The sequence below is a fragment of the Trachurus japonicus genome, chromosome 5 (genome assembly GCF_045865225.1).
Source record: "Trachurus japonicus isolate A0001 chromosome 5, Traja_1.0".
Lineage (NCBI taxonomy): Eukaryota > Metazoa > Chordata > Actinopteri > Carangiformes > Carangidae > Trachurus > Trachurus japonicus.
The window spans coordinates 32626295-32650196 of record NC_140911.1 but is presented as its reverse complement, the minus strand read 5'-3'; the positions used below and the strand labels follow the sequence as shown (position 1 = coordinate 32650196).

Genomic DNA, 23902 nt, shown 5'->3' with positions numbered 1-23902 from the left:
TACAGTAAAGACCTCCTTCATCACCTATAAATCTCACTCAATGCCACCTTCACCCAACCTCCAGAGACACCAGCAGAATATACGGTAGCTGACGATACCTCAACCATAGCAAAACCACATCTTAAACATAATCATTTTAATGTAATATAAAAATGTATCGAGCTTCACTTGTCCCCCTCACATTACAGAGTTGTGAACATGGAGACGTTATTACAGGCTGTCTATAGGAGATTTTCAAAATAAAATTTTATCTAATTTTTTTTCCATCGGCAGTGACACATGACTGATTGGGTGAACATTGATGTTTATGTAAATTAATTGTCCCAAATGAATTAAACCCATTTGCGCATTTAGCATCTTAAATCAGACTTTGCCTTCAGATCTTTCATTCATGCATTTGCTACTCATTTTAAATTTGCTGTTTTTGTGATTTACAATTGATTGGCCTCTTCTCTGTAGCAAGTAGTGACAGAGGCTGAGACCAGTGGTGTTTTCCATCTCGACTGATGATGTGATGAAATCAATGCCCGTCGTATTAAATAATTGTATATAAAACAGTTGCAGCTACTTCCTGAGAACAAGATGAGAAGCTTGATACCAATCTCATTCTGTTTCTTCTCGGCAGCAGCGACTTTCTGGAGTCTTCGTTGCTTGGCAACTGCTCCCGGCCAATAAATAGTCCGTCAGATAAACCCCCATAAAATGGTAAATTATTGTTTTTGTAAGGATTAAACAAATGAGATATAGCGTGTTAATTACTGATTGTTACATGCGCTGGTAAGTGGATTTTGTTTATCAGGTTAGCTCACTCCCCATTCCCAGCCTTCATGCTAAGCTAACTGGCTGTTGGCTCCAGCTACACATTTACTGTACAGACATGAAAGCATTGTCAGCCTTCCCATCGGACTACTACAGTAGTAAGAGAGCAAATAACTATATTTCACAAAATGCCAAACTATTTCTTCCCACGTTGCAACTCTTCTATCTTCTTACTTAAATCTTCTTTTGCCCTACTACCAACAATTCTTTTTCTATATCTCTCCCTCCTGTCCCCTCTAGACATCCTCCTCATCAACCCATCCACCTGCCCTTTCTCCCTCTCTATCTCTTTCTTCCTCCTCCCTCTCCCTCTCTCTCTCTCTCTCTCTCTGTCTCCCATTATTATCTCTCACCACACCTTACCTCTCCTCTTTTCTTCCTCTCCCCTGCTCCCATTTCTATTTTGGTGTGCTGGTCGGTCGCTGGTATCCCAGTGGGCCAGTGTACAGCGTAGCCTAAATAGACCTGCTCTACATCTATAACCTTCACCATCACTCTCTTCTGCTCTCACTTCTTTAACTGAGTTAGTAACAGTGTAATAGTGCTGGAAAAGTAGCACAACCTTTCTGCATGGAACTTAATTTAAAGAGGAACTAAGCAGAATTTTCCCCGTGGCTATGCTACATTTTTACCTTAATTAAACAGCTCCGGAGTAATTGTGATAACTACATGTCTTGTGACTGTCTCTGTCTTCCACCTGGCATCTCATGGCTGAAAACCAACCTTACAACAATGTGTAGGACTTGGCCGCCGCCCCGGTGTCCCACCTCTTGTCTCTGTGGCACGACGACACAAACGCGCTCCGTAACCTGTAATCTTTTGTTCATGACAGTTAAGACTACACAAATATGCATGTCATAACATCGTATATTATATAACGTTATCCACCGCTCCATTATTGATTTTTCGACGGCTTCCTTGTAAACAAATGCACATGGCCAGGCGGAGGGTTAGCAAAACAGCGGAAAAGCGATCGGATTTGCATAGTTCCTCTTTAACTAGTGGTTGAGGTTAATTATTATTTCTCACCATCAACACAGGCCAGACAGATATGTATTGAGTTGTTGCACTTTTAGTAAGATGGAGCCTTTTTTTCTGCTTGACACACAGAAAAAAAATGGCTTGTAGAAATACAAGTGACTATCTGTTGATTGAGGACTGTTGTGGTTGTAGCAAATCCCCGATGGGAGAACCCATGAATTTCTCGTTGTGGCAGTAATGACAGTGGTGGATGGTGGCCAGATACATCATACATGTTGCCTGTATTTCTCATGGGAGGAGGTTGTTACAGGTTCTTATGTAAACAGTCCACGCTTGACTTGCTAATCAGAATGTGATTCATAACCATACACAACGGCAACACTAGTCTCCACAGGCTGATCTGTGAACAGTGATTTGTTTTTGGCGTCCATTTTCCTTCAGCAGCATTGCCTTGATGTCAAGGACACAGGTGTAATGGCATGTGTAGTGTACATAGCTATTAGAAAATGTAGACAGAGAATACAAGTGGTGGAGATTTAGCAGAAGAAAGAAAGACATTGAATAGAGGAATGGAAGTTAAACATGTCAGATGTGTAAACTTACACATCATTTCTCTACTGTGAATTTTTTTCCTTTTCTTTTCCTGTGTTCTGCTGGTACCTGGTGCTTTCTCCACCTGCAGGTTCAATCCATCTCCCATGTATTGTAGTTTACCAGTGTAATATCCGCTGCTGTGCTACTATTCCTCCCTCATATCTGACTGGCTATGTTCTCCTCCTGTGATGAGGCCTCTATGACTTCTATACACAACTCAGGAAACTGTTCTCTCCACTCATCTGTTATCCCACAGCTCTCCATCTTCTCCTCTCCTCTCTGTGACTGTAGAGTTTGGTCGAAACACTCCATCTGCTCTTCCATTTCATCTCCTTGCCTCCTCATTTTCCTTCATTCACACCCATCTTTCCCCCTGTTTTTTGTTCGTCTAATCTTTTTTTATCCCTCCCTTGAAATAAAGTCCACAGTTCTGTCTGTGCGCTTCTACATTTCTTCACACTCTCCTTTTCTATTCTTAACCCTTCTCCTCCTTTTCTCCTGTCTGTTCGTCCCCTCATCCCACCTCTCCTCCTCGCTGTCGTTCTTTTCCACCCTCTCTCCATCCCTCCCTGATGATCATACTAATCGCGTCCTCCAGTCGCAGCACCACGAGTGCGTTCCCCTTTGACGCAGTCTATTTAATCTCTGTCCCACAAGGGATCTCTCACATGGAGCCGCCGTCTCTTTAATAAGGACAATTTCTCCTGCGCTGCAACATCTCTCCCCCTCCACCAGTCCTCTCCTCTCCTCTCTGCCCTCCCCTCTCCTCTCCTTCCCCTAGTGACTCTGTAAAAGGGGAAGGAGAGGTAGAAAAAGAGAGAGAATGAAATAGGAGGCCGTGAAGAAGAGAGAGAGAGAGAGAGATGACTCTCAGAGGACAGATTATAAATGATACACAGCCATTTTGCACTGTGAGGGAGCTAAACCACATCGTGGGCAGACACACACGCACACACACACCACTACTCGCACAGGTGTTCTTCTGCAATGTGTAGTAGCAATGACCTTGAGGCAGGCTGCAGCAGTGTTGTGGCTCAGTGGTCAGTCAGTCACTCCACATTAACACTCTATCACTCTATATGCAATATCATAAAGATTACTGGGGAGAGAAATGTGCTGCAGTCTTAAGGAGCAGCTCAGCTACTGTTACGACTTTAAAAATCCTGATTTTATTAATGGTTAATTAACATTTTATTAATTATGAATTAATTAATCATTACACAATATACAACATTGGGTTAACATTACTCATAAAGGGTCCATTGTCCAGACTTATCAGCAGGAACATTGTCTAAAAATGTCAGAGAAAATAACCTTTCATGGTGTATTTACTGTAGCAACAGCATCTGCAAGCTTGGTAGCTTACTGTAAATGGAAAAGCCCTCCACCCTTCATCAGTGACTGGCTCACAATTTAACTGCAGCTTTGATGCTTTGACTTGTAACAGGAAGTCAAAGTATGGATCCATGTTCCAGATGTTGGCCTTATGTGCAAATTATCAGGATACTGTTCTTTTTTTCATCAGTAGTGTGGCACATGATACATGACCAATAGAGAGAAACAGATACATATAGTACATATATAGAAAGATCAGACTGTACACAGATGCTGGGCATGACTGTCAGTGAAGTCAGATTTTCCAAGAGATGCCTGACTGAATTAAGAGGACAGATGCCAAAAACCATGACATCATGTACAGATCGATATAGAGTGGACTTAACTGGAAAAATAAAAATTAATGTAACTGTTAAATGTAACATGAAACTGGCGTATGGCGTTTGGGATCTATTGTAACTGTCTTCAATATAATCTCATTTTGTTCTTATGGTCATCTTTTACACACGATACTGAAAATTGCTTTTTTTTATCTGCCATGCTGTCTTGGGTTTGAAATATGATATTGTGTGTTATCAAGGCTAGAAGCTTAATGACCTTTTTCACGTTCTCTTGGATGACAGTCGTGTTGACTGTCTTAAATGCACAGGTGAGAGGAGGTAGTGTCTTGCTCAAGGGCACTCGAGGAACGACACCTGTTGTCGCTGAACATCGGGCGCATCAGGTCTCAATGAGTGAAGGCACAGGGTCCAAATTTGTCATCAAAATGCTTCTTTGCCTTCATATACTGTATGTACACCGGGTTCTCGTCCTCTCAGATGTCCTGAATCTGAACTTCCTGCTGGAGGCCAGGAGTATAGATAGCGAGCTGACAGGCGTGGTGATGCTTTTAGCTGGATATGCAGAGTCCGGGGCTATAACCGGCTTGATTCTCTCCACGTCAGCTCTTTTCCTGAGTTGACCTCTCTCCTCTCTCCTCTCCTGCTGTGGGGCAGAACAAGGGTGGTACCACTGCTGCCAACATAAACAGACAGCTTTTCCTTCTCAAGGGCACATGAACAGACAGTCTTGGACCAGATCCAGCGATGCCTTGCTCAAGGGCACAGAGCAGCTAACTCTTAACTTTGATTTTAAGGATATTGTAGAGGATAATCCATAACACCGGAGCAGAAACATTGGTAGGCTACTGTCTTACACCAACTCTTATGTTCTGTGAACCTTTTATATTCATATTTCGATGCCTCACACATTGGCTAAAAGGAAGCAGAAACTATAAGCTTGTTTGTTTTGCTGAATGGAGCAAAGATATTGTCACTTTTACCAAGGGCACAGATCAAAGCACCAAAATCAGACTCTGTCTATTATGCAAACGCATCATTTCAACCTCCACAGTGTACCAGCCTGCCTCCTCTCTTGTGACAGTGTTTTGCAGTTTCATCCAAAATACAGTCAACATATAGATGTATTTACTAGGTTTTGACCTTGACCAAACCTTCAGTGGTAGAAGAATACCTCAAAACTCCACACAAGTAGAGAATGCCAGTAAATATTAAAGGGATACTTTGCATGAATTTACTTCAAAAACAACTCCTTCTCGTAACGTTCCGTTATTATCTCATAGCGTCATAACTTGTCCACGAGAGCGTTTTGGAGTTGTTGGATTGTGTATTTCTTGAGTTTGATGAGGGAAACCAAGAAATCCCATTAGCCTCCGTAGCGTAGCTCTGAGCAGCTTGCGGCTCTGCTCCACCGTTCTGAAAATAGCTTGCACCGACAAATAAAGGCAACAAAACTATTCCTACACTATAGGGATTATGGCTGAATGGGTGAATTAGCCAAAAAGTTGAAATAATTAAGTATTTAATAGTGTTGAAACTATGAATTGATTAGAAAATTTGATGTCAATCATGTTGATGATCTGTGAGAGTCATTTGTCAAAAGAAACTTCCAAATATTTCTCAGTTATTGTCTCAAATGTGATGTGTTTTTCAATTTCATATCATTAAAATTGAATATCTTTCACTTCTGGACTGTTAGCTGGGCAAACGCATCATCATCATCATCATCATCATCAACAACAACATCATCATCATCATCATCATCATCATCATCATCATCATCATCATCAACAATAACATCACCTTATGCTCTGGGAACTTGCCATGGACATTTTCCTCTGTCTGTCTTCTTTCAGAAATCTAATTCAACAATTAACAACAGCTGCTCTCCTTTTCTCTAATACAGTTTGTCATGTAATCCAAAACAAATATTCCACTACAGTCAGTGTTAGTGTTGCACTGCTCTTTACAGTACATAAAATATAACCTTGCCAGCGACAGATGACTAGCCTTACATTAGTGGCATGTGGAAAAATCAATTGTGCTGAATACAGTGTAAGTACATGTGTTTCATGTCAGGGATATTAAAGAAGATGCATTCATCCATTTGTGCACCAGATGGAACTTTTGGATGGGATTTCATTGGCCCAGTCACATCACAATTCAATCAAAATGTTACTGCATAGCCCAGGCACAGATCAATAGTCTTTCAGCTCTGCACTGTAATTTCCGTACCCTGTTGGTGTTTGTAAGCTCTTTTGTAAGGGTGTGCTGAATTATTAAAAATAGTTTGTATGTTTTAATCTATATTATGTCAGTAGACATTGATACTTATAATTGTTGTTATGATCATTAGTATTTACTTACTTCATTTGGCGGTTGTATGTTTTTCCTGCAGCTCGAAGTAGGCAGACAATAAGGAGGACATTAGAGTATGTAGATTTCCCTTACATGTCATGACTATTTCATGACTCTCTCTGGTAGTTTGAATTTTAATAGCTGCCCCTATTGTGTCCAGAGCTCATCTGAGCCCCTGGGCGAAACCAGAGACTGACACCCAGATGGGAGACAGCAGATAGACCACTGTCACTCTCCCTTTCAGCCTCTTGGCCCTGGATGCTCACCCTCTTTGCTCCCAAGGGAGGGAGGGTTGCTGAACTGTGCAAGTGTGCAAGCATTGTGTTTCTGTGCAACTGGATGTGTAAGCGTGTGCAGTGCATGCGTGTTTGTGCGTGCATCGCATGCATGTGTTTGCGTGTATAGGTGCGCAGGCATGAAAACAGGGTTAGGGTTTTAATTGCAATGGTTGGCCTTAAACCACAGTAATAGAATTACAGAGATAGATCCAGGTGATTTTGATTTTTCCGTTGTAGTATAAAAGAAAACCATTACCATCACCTTAGTAATCTGGGAATTATTCAAAATTAAATATTTATTCAAAGTCTATTATTTCTACTACAATAACGTATTAAGATATAGAATATTCTATACCACTAAAGCTGTCAAAAAGTTCTCATGTTTCAGCATTCATGCAGGCAACCCCTCTATAGAGTTACACTGACAACCTGGTCACGCATGAGAAATAACAAGTGTGTTTTTTCCATGCATGTGTCAATGTGAGACAGAAATTGATGGAAACATTATGTGACATTTCATCAATAAATATGAAGAGTGTGTTTAAAGAGATACATAAAGTGGCTTAATTGACATTTAGCGTGGAGGAAAATACAGATAAATATGCATGGATGGATGGATGGATGGTTAGATAGATGGATGGATGGACTGGTGGACTGAAGGAATGGTTGACCAGTCTGGAATTACAGGCTGAAGTTACACACCCGGTTACACTTTGCCCTTACCGCTGAGCAGTTGTGTCTAAACAGGCTCACATGCACACGCACTCTCTCTCACACACACACACACACACACACACACACACCTCTCCTCACAAAGAGAAGCTGTAAACAGATGTCTCATTAATGTGGTGCCCACATCTAGGTCAGTCAGGCCAGCTACGATTACAGTGTTTGAGGCTCACATGGTGCGACAGACACTAAATGACCAATAAATTCAGTCAGAGACTTGTTTATTTTTCACTTTTGACCACTTGCAGTACTGTAGGTCTGTTCTCACATGTGCATGCAGACACAGTGGGGGAGTGCAGTTGTGGTCAGAATTAAGTTTTTCCAAGATTTCTTTTTTCTAATTTTTGCAAGACATACTTGATTTTCAAGGCTTTTTCAAAGTCTGACAGCTGTTTTCTGAAGAAACCCTTTTTCATCCGTGGAACAAAAGAACATGTGGTTTCCACTATCTTGAATGTAGCTCCTCCAACAACACAAAGGTCTGAAAGGATAAACGGAAGAAGTGATGACATGTCATGAGGTCAATTTCACTATTGTTTGCCCACCTTGAAATCATGATGATCATATAGATCTTTCTGTGCTGGTGGGTTGAGGATGCGTGTGAAGCATCTTGCAGCAACATTGACATTTGAAGTATCTTCACTGTTAATGAACTCACACACTAATACAGTAGACATATAGCAGGACAACAACAACGAAGCATAACAAAGTCAAGTCAAATCAAATTTATTTATATATCCCTAAATCATTAATCACAAAGTGGCCTCGAGGAGCTTCACAGTTTGTACAGCAAATGACATCCTTATCTCTCTCCTTATAGACCCTCCACTGGCAGAAACCTGCAGATTTATATTTATTTATCTGATCTGGTTGGTGGAAGCATACGACTGCAAGGCTGTAACTCTACAGTGATGTGCTGCTACCCACAGACTTGTCATTTTTGATGCAGCTTAAGGAAAAGAAAATAGGGACATTTGATTTGATGCTGTGGATCTTCCCACCGTTGCACAGCACACCAGTCGTAGCAATAAGAACCAGATCACATAGAGGCGTAATCTTAATACGATTAATGTGTCTTTTTTTTCACCCTTTTATCTCGGTCATATGCACGGACCCACAGGGCTCTGATATAAACTGGACCTCACCCATGCACAGAATTTTCACACAATGACTGTTTCATGAATTTTGAAAAGGACCATATGCACTGAAGCCTTCATCCCACATGAGTCACTATCAGCTTGTTTCTGTTTTTCCCCTCTGCTCTTCATGTGCTACTTTTCAGGCCTCCAGAAAAATGTTCTAAGAGGTGCAAATTAAACCTCTGGGTATTTCAAATTCTGTGATATGAGCAGCATACACCAATCACAGTTATTGTTTATTTAATGTTTTTTGTTCTGTAATTGTAGTGACCTGTTTTTTTTCTTGCATAACATTACATAATCAACTTTTTCATCACCCCCTTTTAAAAAGGAAAAGATTGTTTATTTTGGTTCAGAGCATTATTAGCTTTAAAATTAATGTGAGGTGCATGAGTCTAACTGGAAAGTTTTGTTCACGCACCGTCATCCAGTTACTCCGAACATTTCTGTCAACATATCCTACAAGATAAGACTGCTAAGTAATCTTGTGCAGAGAGCGCTGTGTGTTCTTGTATATGTATTTAGATTGATTTATTTAGTAGGCTATATGTGTGTGTGTGTGTGTGTGTGTGTGAGAGAGAGAAAGAGAGAGCTGTGAGCTGTGTTCTCTCACCCCACTCTAACATCTCTCGCATGAGTCAGACTCAGAGCACAGTGCCTGACAGCAAAACTCACCCACTTGTACAGCTGCCCCCACAGACTCACACTCACACGCACACATTCTCGCAAACACTTGCACACTGCGCACATTTAATTTTTTTTCGGCATTTCAACATATATTTAATTTGGGTTGTTGGGTAACTGTTAAAAACTGCTCTGGTATTCATTTTAGTGTTTTTTTTATAGAAAACACAACTGATGTTGCATCAAAGAAGATGTTCAATAGCTGCAGTGGATTCATGAAACATCTAAGACACCAAGACAAAAGACACTTAGAGCATGTCCACATCACTTTTTCTATTTATTGCTCCGGGCACATGGTTCACAGGGGCTTAGTCTCTTAATAAATCGTAGAAATGTTTTTAGTCTAACATGCAGTAAACCAATCACAATGCCGTGTCTCATTCCATAGAAGCCAGGCGTTCCTGCACCTTGACGGATTTGCTATTTTAGTGCCACAGTGTTTCACACAGAATTAGATCCTATTTGGGGTGAGTTGATCACATATTGCAAGTGACCAGTGAGCACAGTCCCAGCACACGCACAGCATCCCTGCGGCGCCCTGAGGGCCAAGGAAGCGCAGAGTGAATCAATGCGCAGCGCAGCGCTCCACCAAGAACTAATGGCACGCTTCACAGCGTTAGACATCTTTTATGTTACGTAAATTAGTGCGTATCGTGTGACCTGTGAATACGTCTGTGGTTCGTTATGAAACGCTGCAGAGGATTTACCAGGTAGTAAAAAAAGAGTGCTCCTATGCAGAGCCTCATACGTCATGGGTGTCACATCCATGATGCATGGCAATGTTGTGCAACACACAATATGCCACAATGAATGCTCCAACCCTATGTGACCTGTGTTCTAATGTTTCATTTGATTTATCCAAATGTCTAAAGTGAACTTTCTGCACACACTCTGCTTATGCATAACAGGAACATTGTGCAACAGTCTGTGTATATACTCTCTTGATCATTTTCTTTTCTTTTCTTTTGCCATTGAATCTGCTTTCTGCTGCTTAACATATCAATTGGCCCACAATGCACCTGACCACACCTCACGGGCCCTCAGATGTGCACAGGTTTTATTGGCTACTCATTCAGCATGGACACTGGATGGGAACAGGACAACTGCAACACTGTGAAACTCGTCAAGACGGTCGTGTTGTCTTGTGTGTCCCTTTGCAAGACCAAAAAGCTTCTTAGTGGTCAGCTTGCTTTGTTGTCAAAATCAAAGATAATTTGGCTCCAACAGATGTGCACCATGTTTTGAACAATAACTCAAACAATAGTTCCACATTCACGTTGTGAAGTACACTTTCTCGCTTTCTTTCCTATTTTGCATTTACCTCATGTGGACCGCTCGCTCCAGTTGGAAAAAGATTGAAAGTTTGTCCTGTTTGTCACGTCTCCTTCTACGAGTTTCCACGAGTTGCCGCATGAGTTTACCTGAGTAAGGAAAATTAATTTGATTGGTCGTTATTGAGCGGGCGGGATATTCATTGTTTGGGGCGAGACCGAGCTCGGTGTGTGTGTGTGTGTGTGTCTCAGACGTTTGATTGACGAATGACGGATCCAATAACAGTGGCTGATGAATCGTGAGCAATGTGACGCATAATTAGTGTGCCTGCATTATCCAATGCGGAAAAAAAAAAAACACTTTCATCTCGGATTTACTCGAAAATAGAATTTTGCACAAAGTTTGGGCTACATCGTCTGATAGATGAGTGATTACACTAATGTTAAGACCCACAATGGGCTCAAATTCAATTTTATTTTCTGAACACCTTTAAGAACAAAAACAGTTTGCTAGAGATTATGCACCAGATACACTGTCCGTCCAAAAAAAAGTCACACACTCTAATATTTTGTTGGACCGCCTTTAGTTTTGATTACGGTACGCATTCACTGTGGCATCGCTTCAATAAGCTTCTGCAATGTCACAATATTTATTTCCCTCCAGAGTTGCATTCATTTTTCAAAGATTCTCAATGGGCTAAAGGTCTGGACTCTGTGGTCACATTGGACCACATTTCTTCCTTAAAGATGATGTTTCTCCACTCTCCTTCTAGTTTTTAATAATTTGTTGGACAGTTCTTAACCCAGTTTTAGTAACAATCTCCTTAGATGTTTAATTTGCTTGATGCCAATAATTTGACCTTTCTGAAACAGATGAACATCTTTTCCACGAGCACAGGATGTGTCTTCTGACGTGGATGTTTAAGAAATGAGACTGCATTAGTTAGGGTTAAATAAGTTGTTGCCAGCTGAGACATAATCATCCATGCAGTAATTATCCAATGGGAGGCTCTTACCTACTGTATTAGCTTAATTAAATCCAAGTGGTGACTTTTTTTTGGACAGGCAGTGTACCTTCTTGGTTTTACAGATCAAATAAACAAAACACAACATATTAATTTGCAATGAAATAATTGGTACCTTCAGTTAAACAGCTGCTGGTTCCAGCTAAACATCCTACACAGTGACAGTAGTATCATTCTTCTCAACTCCAAGCACGTGTATTTGCTCAAATTATTCTATTATACTTTTCCTGTTAAAGCAGCAGTCATTACATGACCTCCTCTGAGCTCTGTGTCGCCTGACGACCAGGAAAATCTGCTCCTGATCTCAGAGTTTGTTTCTCTGTGTGGGCGTAGCACAGGACATCTGCCATATTAGACTGATCTATCATATTGTCCACACAAGCAGAACCATACCATAAGGGTTGTAGTAGTACAGTATGGTGTCATTAGACTCCAACAGACACGCATGTATACAGTAAACTCATGATGGGGGAAAAAAGCATGGAGTAAGAAACTGCTCAGTGTCACTTTCCAGTCCATTACCTTTGAGACGCAGCTGTCCATAGGGGAATAAATGAGAGACCCTGCGTGTGTGCGTGTGTCTTTGTGTGTGCAGGCATGTATTCGTGTTCATGTGACCCCGTGACTCCGCATGAAGCGAGAGATTACATTTTCTCAGTTGTTTGTTTACATACACTAGACTGTGTCTGCTTGCATGTTTGGCCTGCGAGAATGTGACTGCTCAATGGTCTGTACATAAAAGTGCAAGATTGCATGTGTGTTGCCACACTGACGACATGTCACATCATCTCATCCTCGCGGAGCTGGAGCTAGCCCCCCTGCCGTGCCCTCTCGCGCTCTCAATCCCGACTGTGTGTGACGCATATACAGAAAATCACTGCACGCGAAAACCACGCTGTACGCTGAGCAAAGAGGCCAGGAAACAAGACAAACAGTTGTTCAAACTGGGAACAGGGGTCTGAGACACATCTTCCTGCTGTTTTAAATGCATCACTAACATCAGTCTCCTGATGTTTTACCCCAAAACACCCTGCCCTAACATGCTGGAGAGAGAAAAGAGGCTCCATTTCTTTAACTGCATCCCCGTTCAACAGTGGGTGGGCCTGTTGTGCTGCTGGGTGTGGCCCTGTCACATGGACAGTTTTATTCTTAAAGCCCCAGTATGTCACTTTTTTGGCTTTTAATTAGCAAAAATCAAATATTGCTTTCATTAATACGTATTTCAGTGAAGTCGAATCACACCTGCATACAAATGAAAGTTTTTTCTTTCTCTACCTTACGGGGTGTTCCCACCAAACGCGATGAACGCGATTGAATCGCGCGTCAAATGAAATCGCGTCGCGCTAGACGCTCCAGTTTTGACGCTGGTTCAATATGCAAAAAACGCCTCGTCGCGGCATCGCGTCGCGCGACGAGCCCGCCCAAACAACAACATTTCTCCCACTATTTCATTCTCTGGCTGAGATAACCACCGTCGCTGCACTGTTCCTGTCCCTGTAGATGGGAGAGGAACAGTGGTGTGGGTCTCTGGCTGCAGGAGGAGGAGGAGGAGACAGCTCCGTGAACTACTGTGTGACTGACCGCCTGTTGAGTGCTTTGGGACGGGGCGGCCGGCTCGCAGCGCCCGCTGGTTGAAAACAGCAGTGATAACGGGCTTTCAGGTCCGAATCTCCAAATCAGAAACGTTTGTAACAGCACCGGAAAAGCAACAGTGAAGAGCTGTGGCTTTGCAGCAGCTAATGGGGATCTGAATAATAAACTAAACTAAACCAGAAAACTTCTAATATTGTCAATAGACTCGCTCTGACTAAGCTGCCAAGGGAACACCAGTACGTCCGTACGTCAGCACGTCGGTGACGATCTCAAAGCTGATTGGCTGTCGCGGCGCGTCTTCACGCGAATTCGCCGCAAAAGTTCAATTATTTCAACTCGAGCGATGAAGCGTCATCGCGCCGGGCGACGCGATGGAGGCGATTTTTCGCGGCCAACGCGTCCATCGCGCCGCGCTATCGCGTCCATCGCATCGCCCGGCGCGATGACGCGACTAATCGCGTGTTTGCATTGACTTTACATGTAATCTCGACGCGCGATGAAGCGTCATCGCGTTTGGTGGGAACACCCCGAATGAGTTGTTACAAGTTGTTACAAATACTGTATATAGGTGGGCGACGCACCGAACCGAGGCTGCCATGTTGGAGCTGGTGGCTCGGGGAGAAAGTTTTCCAGGTAGTGCCTGTTAAAACTGTCACCACTGTGTAGTGTGAGGAAGGACGGAGGCACTGATGTTGCATTCAGGTGCAGTCAGGCAGACGGCCGTCGGCAAACCAACCGGATGTCATTTTACACGAGTAACACGACGAGAGAAAGGCGGTAAAACGTGGGTCAGGTAAACAATATGACATCACCATGACAACATATTGTCACGCCTGTATTGTTTTGCCTCGTGCTGGCGGACCACTTGTTTACCCTCTTACATGCAGCATCTGTTGTCTGTCTGACATCTGCCCGATTTCACGTGAATGCAACATCAAGAATACGCAACTGCACCGCTAGATGGGGGGAATTCCTACATATTATACCTTTAAACTAAAGCAGCTGGTCACATGTGGATGAAATACCAGGTGACTCTATCTCTGGTTCAGTGGTTTGGATTCAGGCCTTGGTTAAAAATACCAGAAACATGCACATGAAGCATTTCCATATTCAGTTACAGTATAAACCCATGCAGATTGCAAAATTGTGCACACTTTAAATTAGAATATCATCTATTTATATCTCTCTCATATTATTTTTTGCTGTGTTCTCTACAGTAATTGCTCATAATCTATCTTAATGCCCTGTTTTGTATTTATTACATTCATTGAAAGCACCTGTTTACAGTGTGGAAATGTATCACCTTAGAGACTGAGCTTGAAGTAAATATATATGAAATATTGTCAGTAAACTGTGAATTATTAATTATAACACTGTTTGTACACATAAATCACAAGGAGACATTAAAGCTGCTTTGTAACAATGGTAACACAAATTGAGGCAATTCTGAGCAACAAGAGACAGAATAGGAAGACAACAAGAGCATCAGCATTATGTCTAGTCTGCCTAAGCTGAGGCTGGAACTCACAACCTCTGACACCATCCCCTACTCAGTGGTTTCCAATGTGGGGGGCGCAGAGCCATTGCGGGGGTAAATATCAGGACATTTCTGGAAAAGAAAGAAGACAGAGAATCAGTAACAGATCAGGGTTAGGGAAAAGCAGAAAAAAAAGCAGAAAGACAATGTCATATAGGATCCAGAGTTTCCGTCACCTGAACTCACACGAATAATAGTATGTACTTTATGCTGTAATATCTTCCAATTGTCCAACATAACAGTCCCTCCCTCCTCCTGTCTCTGTCATTGACTGAAACATTAAGTTCTCCATTCCTCTTTTAATGTCATCCATGTGAACATCTGCCCTCTGAGGCTATTTCCACTGGATTCTGCCTCTGTATGCACAGTAACAAACCTCTCCTCCTTTATGGCATAAAATGGTGTCATTATTATAGAGGTCATTCTCAAGGATACTGTGACACATTTCTCCATCACTCCATCTTCTAATAAGAGCATGATAATTATCCACCTTTTAGCCACTGATGGGTTATTATTCATAGAGTTACTCCACATCCAGCCTACTCTCATTGTCTGTTTCCGTCCCTGTCTCCCTCTTTTTCCTCACTCTCTTGTGCTTTGTGAGTCACACTTCAGCCCTCTCTGTCTTCTCTCTTCACCCCCCCCCCCTTCTCTCTCTCTCTTTAAAATGGTTGAAAGCTGAAAAAATGCATGTTGAAGCTATTGATTCGCTGCAGAAAAAAAGCATCAATATTTTGCGTCGTTATAATGATGATGATGATCACTGCACAACCCTGTTGCCATGGTGACTTGTTTTGGACACTGTGGCTCACAGTACTGTGAAGGGGGGGAAAAGTTGATGGAGACAGGAAGGAAAACATAAAAAGGAAGACAGGGGGGACAAACGTATACTGAGACAAAAGAAGACATGTTGGAAATGACATAATTTAATCTGTCATGCAAATGTATTTTTTTTATTTTTGAATGCACGATGTGTGCTGCTCTGTTATGACATACTTATTACACAAGGACATTTGAAGGTCATCACATCTTTTCCTCTCTTTCCTTTGTTGGAATGTACCTTTGCACACACATACACGTACATGCATGCTCTTGGACACTGAACACACGGAGAGGACACACACTCATATACACAGACATACACACACACACACTTACTTACATATTCACATATTCTCCAAGGTTCAGAGTCACGGGTATTTCCACCGAAGGAGTGGGATGCATAGTGTTTCCATGGAGATCTATTTTTAGCCAGTGACAAAAAAGGGCCAACTGTTAAAATATGCCATCATGTTCGCTCTGAGTGAAAAAATTCCATTTCCTCTCATCCAGAAAAGATGGCATTAAGTTTTTTTTTCTTTTCTGTCCATGTCCCTGTCTTGTCTATTTGGAACCAGGGTGTTAGGTAGGTACCGTTTGTCAAAGCGGATTTGAATCACAGATCCTGCTGCGTTTGACAGATCAGTGCATTACTAGCCATAAATTATAGAGTAAGAATGGTGAAGACAAGAGTTAGAGAAATTCAAAGTTTCATCCTCGTTGAGTTTTGAAAACTATCCCTAAGTCTTGCTCATGAATAATAATACCACTGTAACCAAGACAATCAGGCTGCGAGTTGGCAACAACAAGATAAGGTTCGCTAAATTGCGTGCTCCTAGTGTTTGGTTAGCGCACGCAAAATGATTTACTAAGAGTAACCCGCTAAATGACAACATGCGCAAACCGCACTAAATAAATCTATTTACTGTACATCTACTCCTCCCAATATTTTGAACGTTCTGGCAGAAACGCCCATATTACGCTAAATGGATTGCACCTGCAATTTTGAGATGCAATCCTTTAGTAGATCCAGCCCGTAGTGAGGTAGCCTATAAAGAAAGACACCTGTCAAATATCTGCAAATAATTTGTCATATTTCATCATTATAGATTGACCACCTTCAAGTACGGTACGTTAAAATTTTGGTCAGTGACATAAATCATTTCTGACATTTCTTTAGACTAAATAGTAATAATAAATGTGATAAGTAATTGACTAATAATAGGGGGGAAAAAAGGTTTAATCATTGTGTTTTTTCATGGTATAGTATTTCATTATAATGTGTTAGTGTTGGCAGTATGCCAAACTGCATGGTCAGGGTTCTTAGGCTCCTCTCTTTGCCCTGAACCCAGAGCTCCAAAGAAACTCACACTGATCATTTATGTTGTAGTAATCTTTTATGATGAATGTCATGATATTTAACTTTTCTCATGGGTGTTGAAAATTTTAAATTTGATAATTTTAAAATGTGGCTAGATTTGTTTAAAACATGAGGCTGGAAATAATGGAGCTCAGCCTGATGAAATGTTAATAAATACATAAATTTGATTTGAGTGCAGGATGCATTCCTCCTGGTACAGTAGAGTAAATGGGTTTTTGCCTTAGTCTGCTGAGTCACCAGGATGTCCACTATTTGTGAGATCCATCAGCTGACAGGCTAAAAAGCAACTGCAATCTAATGCTCATAATAGTGCATCAACTCCCATCTCATTTCATATTTTTCAACTTTGCTTTCCGAAAAGGCTTTCACAGTTTGAGCCTTCATAAGAATACTTAGAATGTGTTTTACTAAACATGAATTGCCCATTATAGCCTACAGGTAGTTTCACATTGATCGATCATATACATTTCGTATCCAGTCAGTATATCATTATCTGCTCAGGCCTCAGTACTTGGTAATAAGCTCTAGCACAAAGATTCATTTGCAATCAGCCTTAATCCTTTCTGAGAATGTAGTGACTCATCTGTGTATCGCCAGAGTTTTTCTGCCCTCTCACTGCCTCCTCAAAATCCACTGCCAGAGCAGTTAGGTGGGCTGACAGTATTTAGCCTACAATATTTCAAAATCTGGCAAATTAATCTTTAGCTGTAAGCAGCACTGCAATCAGCGATCCAGGAAGGAATGATAATGCAGCAGAGGATTTTCCAGGAAGCAATGAGTATTTAATGATTAGGGAGATTGATTGTAGCATAGCTCGCATCTAAAGGGCCTTTAAGGAGAACACAGTTAAAACATTTAATGAGGTTAAATGTCACTCTGAAATGATGCACCATCTCATACAGTTAGTACCTCTCACATAAATAACTAACAGTATGCTGCATGTAATATTTATTGTGAAATGATTGCTTCTCAGACGCAGAATGGTGCATTTGCACGCTAGAAATGTGGAGTGGGTGGATTAGCATATGTATTTGTTGTTTTTACCACCACAGAAAAAGATTTTGTGGAAGCAGTATGGAATAGAAATATGAGCTATAATGTTGTGTGCAGATTTAGCTAAATGTCCCAACCTAGCTAAAAAAGATGGAGGGTTTAGCACAAGCTGAATCTCATCTCTACTTATGTATGTGTAAGTGTGTATATGTTTAGGTGTGTGTGTGTGTGTGTGTGTCTAGGCTATGTGTGTGTCTAACCCATGGGAACTGGCTAAAGCCTGATAATATGAGCTTTAGTTTAACAGTGTGATAGTACAAGCAACCACAGGCATGCTTGGCCAGCCTTATCGCACACACACGCACACATGCACACAAAGCACGTGCAGGCGGTCACGACTCACAGATCCACACACATAACACACACACACACACACGTACAAACACAGTTGCATACACAGTCATGTTTGTGTGTGATGTGAGGCAGGGTGCTGTGGAGATCAATGGAGGACCATGCTAGGTCCTCACACAGAGACAATTAAAAGAGAATGGATAATGAGGCTATTTATAGACTGATCTATTTGTAACCAGGGCATTCTCCTACGTAGGAGCTGGGAATTGTTCTCTTTTCAGTCTGCCCTCCTTCTGTCCTCTCCTTCTCCCTCCCTCCAACTCCTTCTCCCTTTTTAAAGCGAGTGAGACTGCTCTGTTTTCTCCATCTTCTCCTTTATTTTTTTTTAGCAGTTTCTTAAAATATTTGTTTTTCAGACTGGAACACACTGCCATTGTCTTTTTTTCCCCCTCTTTCGTTAGCATCAAATGCAGATGCATCATTGGTTATTTTCTGCAGACAACCCTTGATTAGCCATCTCACACTCATATGCATTGACATGTGAAACAGTGTCAAGCATGCACTGATGTTATCAGGTGCAATCTAGGGCCACTACTGGGAGACCCAGTGACGTATCATGTGTGACATAATGCTGTGGTGATGTCTGTGGTTGGGAAGGAGAGAGACATGGATATAGAGAGATACGATGAATGCACACTGTGCTCAGCAACCAGATAATGGAACCTCATTGAAAAACAGCCATATACAGACTGTTAATAAAGCTGAATAGAAATATTTTATGAGTAATTTGAAGTGAATTCACAGAGCACACATTTCCATTCCCGATGGTGTGATACTGTTCCTGATACACCAGGGGGAGATAATATATATGAACCTCTTTACTGTACTTCAAAGGTTACTCTAAGTAGAATAATTTAAGTCCATAAATTATAGTTACACATAATATACAGTAGAATATAATACATAGCATGCAGAGAATACAGTGTTCTGTGATCCAAAATAAAAAAAACGAAAATGAAATAATAATGTACCATGATGGCACACAATAAGCTACTCTCCTTTGTAATGTTGTTTGTATTTTGAAGTTTAAATGATCTCTTGCCAAAACATTGCATGTGATGTAATTAGTCCTTCTGCTGTTATTTCAGCTGCCGTATGAGAATAATCTTCTGGACAACAGTCTAAAAGTAAATTGTGCCTCGAGCCAGTGTGAAGTTGTTTCAGATAAAAGAGCAGAAGATATTTATGTAGAGTTGTTCATGGTGGATGAGGAGGTGGATGAGGTCAAAGCACAAGGCCCTCATCTCCTGAGCAGAATTACATAAGGAACACAGAGCCATGGCCCGCCATGACTCAAACTGGTAATTAGATATGGTGTGTTTGTGTGGTGCGAGAGGGAGAAAGATAAGAGCAATGGTAGAAATAAAAAAGAAAGCAAGACAAAAGATTTTAGATCACTGCTTTTCAAAACGACTGTGGCTTGATTTGCTGTTCATTTTGCTGAACTGTGAAGCGGGGAAAAAAATGTATAACTTATCTTGAATCAAAAACTATTACTGTATTTGTAATCGTTGATCTTTATACTGTAACACTGACTGCAATAAAGCAGTGAGACTGTACTTCACACCCTGATCATTGTAAAACGGTGTACAATAGACCTCTAATTCTTTTTCCCTTCCCTTCTTTTTTTGTCTCCACCAGGACTCGCAGGTGCCCTGCCTGACCTGGACAAGAGAAAAGAAATATATGGGAAAAACCTGATACCTCCAAAGAAGCCAAAAACCTTCCTGCAGCTGGTATGGGAGGCCCTGCAGGATGTCACCCTCATCATCCTGGAGATCGCCGCACTGATCTCCCTGGGACTTTCCTTCTACCACCCTCCTGGAGAGAGCGGCGGCGGAGAGTGTGAGTGAAGCCGCTCCCGTGACATCACTTCCTGTCAGATCTTCTCTGTGTCATTTTGTTTCCAGGCCTTGAGACAGACACACACACACACACACACACACACACACACACACTCAACGGTGGTATCTTCGCTATTGGCCACAAAGGACTATAATTGCGTTGGCCCACTGGCATCACTTCCTCTGACATCCCGGCACTCACTGACACACTTACACCAACATGTATGCACGCACAATTTTTAATTGGTGTGCCAGGTCACACTTTGTTTGTGACCAGCCTCAAGAGGTCAAGTGACTTATCGAGCATAGGGCTAATTTGTGTGTGTGCACGCGCATGTGTGTGTGTGCACTTTGTGAATGTGTTAAATGTGCATATGAAAGGTACCAGGAAGGTTAATGAAGTGTTGAGTAGAGAAATAACCTTGAGCTCTCAGGGCCCATACATCAGCCCTGTGAGCCGTGAAACAGGAAATGAAGACAGAGGCCGTATCGAGGTGCTGAGTCAGCAACATCACTCATTGCTCCCAGCATTATCACAGTAATGGAATTCAGTTACCCTGCCAAAGTGACCAGTCATCATTTTAAGGGGTTTAAACACTGTCATGGAGGTAGAAGTACCAGGTTAGTTAATCAAATCATTTCTGTATTAATTCATTTGCAGTTTGTAATTTTAATTAATGATCAACTGGAGTTTCATCAATCAAAATTGCTGCTTTTACCTACATATGCGTCCTGTTTTCTGTGAGTCCTTTGAGGTTCATCACTTAATGAATGAGCTCCAAGCATCACCAAGTCCAAATAAAGCAGAGAAATACCAAAGGAATGATTATGCTAATAACTGCATCCATCTGCAGTATAATCAAGCTTCCTTTTAACTTGCGGCAAAAAAAGGTGCCTCATATTTGAGAGATATGAATACATATGAATCTAAATCAGCACATAAACTCCTGAGGAAATGAATGGTTGTGAACAGCAGTTGGTGCTATAGCAGAGAGATGGACATGTAGCCATAGAAATATATAGAGTGTTTATAGAGTTGTGACATAGATACAAAGATGGGACACTTACGGCTGACTTTATTGCTTTAAAAATGAGATGGGGTTCTGATACAATACATTTCACCTGATTTGATATAAACTGACAGTAGATTTACAACAATGAATCCAACTGTAATTCAACAATTATAATAGTGTGCAGTATAAATCCTTTATTGATTGATTGATTTTTTTAAACATTTTTTTTAGATTTATTGGTTTATAAGCACATTTCTCTCACTGTTGGTTTATGGTTTTGTTAATAATAAGTTAAAAAAAAAGATCTGCAATCCGAAAATAGAAGGTGGTGGGATGATTTAATTCTCATTTACATATGAAATGGCTTGGCGGCAGTTGAATGAATAGGCACTTAATTGTGTCTGTATCAAACACACAACATGCAACAAAGCACAACTGTGTAAAATGAAATAGATACTGAGACCGACATTCTTTGGTAGTAATATCCGAACCAATTAGTATGACTGCTTTTGTAGCTCATATAGCCATGTTTTTATTCATTGACATTCCGCTGCCAACAGCTGCAAAGTCAGCTTGCTTTGTCTGGCTCTTTGGCACTTCAGCACCATGGACAGCTACAGATACACTGCATTACACTGACTGTGACTCTAGAGAGGGACAAAAGAACAGTTTGTGCACAAACGTGTCTGGATATTACCAGAACCATGGAGAGCCACTATCTGCACATACTGTATCCACTAACTATTGTATTTTATTATTCAACTACATACTTGAAGAGCTTTTTGTTCCACATCATTAGCCTTTTTTGACAGTTGCTTTGACAGGCCTAGTTATTAATCATTGTTTCATACAGGACAGTAAATGGCTTCAATCAAAACACATTATAATTTTGCATAATCTGTAGGAGAATTGTTCTGCTTCTCTAAAACTGAGTTTCCACTAATTAAAATCAGGAGCTCATTTCCCCCCACCAAACAGAATCAGAAAATGTTCTGTGGAATAAAATTTCCCTTATAGGACAGAATGAAAAAAACAAATTGATACCAGCAGTCTTATAGATCAAGGAGAATATTTATTTCTACTCATATTGGTTCGATAGGGAGCCTCTCTTTACTGCACCAGTAAGAAAAACATTGCTCTTAAACTCTAGTTGTTAGTTAAATCTGACAAATCAGACCCTACATGTCTATAACAAGGGGTGTGCACTTGTTGTGAGTTGCAAGTGTTACATAGTCCAAAGCAAATTGCCCAACCGGGGGCTTTTGAAATCAGCTAGCCCAGAGCGTATAGAGCACAATAGCTCCCAGAGAATTACAAGAAGCTGCATGTGGAGGACTGGGAGTCGGCCTTGTTTCATTCTCAATGAAATACTCCAGTCTGTCAGTGCACGGCCAGCAGATAGCAGGGTCTTTGTATGAAGTGAAGCAAAACAATGAAAAGGCTTGCATGTATTTCACGTGTTGCCTTTAATATTGCAAAAATCGTGCATATGCAGAGAAATGGGACAATGTGTTTTTCCCTCTATGTTTACACACACACACACAGCGCACACAAAGTCATGAACATTTTTGTCCAAAGCCATTCAGTCCCCACTGAACAAGAATGTCAGTTGCATCCCTGTATATTAAAGTATAAAGTTCTACTACTGTGCATAAGTAATATAAAATGTATACATGTATATTAAACTACTAGAACAACGCAGTCTATAAGCATGTATAGAAACCATATGCTTGCAAATGTGTGACAGTTATATAATTTCACTCTTCTCCTTGCTGTCACGGTTACCAAACTGCAGCCTGTGGCGCGGCGGCAGGCGGAGTGGAGGACGAGGGTGAGGCGGATGCCGGCTGGATCGAAGGTGCAGCCATCCTGTTGTCTGTGGTGTGCGTAGTGCTGGTCACAGCCTTCAATGACTGGTCGAAGGAGAAGCAGTTCCGCGGGCTGCAGAGCCGCATCGAGCAGGAGCAGAAGTTCCAGGTGGTCCGCGGCAGCCAGGTCATACAGCTGCCTGTGGCCGACATAGTAGTGGGGGACATAGCGCAGATCAAATACGGTAGGTGTGAGGAGATTGTCTGATTGGTCGGGTGTGTGTACTGTAGGAGTTTACTCATTTCATTACAAATATTTGAATGGAAATGCAGGATCACATCAGCTCAAACCTACACTGTATGTTCATCGTTTGTAAATAACAGTAAAGTCTAGCACTACATATTCATCCATTAGCTTTGCCATGCATCTCTCTTGTCACAGGTGATCTGCTCCCTGCTGATGGAGTGTTGATCCAGGGCAACGACCTGAAGATTGATGAGTCATCACTGACTGGAGAGTCCGACCATGTCAAGAAGAATACAGACAAGGATCCCATGCTGTTATCTGGTATGACATACACTCACACTGACGCACACTACGCACTATACATGTATACTGTATACTGTAAAGTATATCACAGTCAGGTCTTCCTGTAAGTGAGGGACAAAAATAAAGGTGGTGACTTGACTTGAAATGACTGTTGAGTTTATTTGCACAGCAGTAATTGTTCATTTGTTCCTCATCTTTACAGAATAAAGAGCATTGTGGAATTAATTATTTACTCAAACGAGCCCACAAATGTTGGGGTTTTTTTTCCATCCAGTGGACTAGTGCCAATGTGTCATTCTGCATCAGACCTGAGCATGAGTAAATAAAGTTTGATTTGTTATACAGACTGGCCTAATGCCACAGCATTTTATTTCCATTCCCTGCCTTCAAATAAATCAAAGA

General features: G+C 41.4%; 1 protein-coding gene across 20 annotated transcripts in view; it reads left to right on the top strand.

The window, feature by feature from the left end:
- atp2b2 (ATPase plasma membrane Ca2+ transporting 2) overlaps nt 1-23902 on the top strand; it is a 118138-nt gene that overhangs the window by 52918 nt on the left and 41318 nt on the right. For all 20 annotated transcript variants that reach the window (XM_085777535.1, XM_085777548.1, XM_085777542.1 and 17 more), the window contains 3 exons: nt 19927-20130; nt 22938-23195; nt 23393-23518. In XM_085777535.1, the coding sequence (XP_085633661.1) occupies nt 19927-20130; nt 22938-23195; nt 23393-23518 (588 nt within the window). The remainder of the gene's footprint in view (nt 1-19926; nt 20131-22937; nt 23196-23392; nt 23519-23902) is intronic.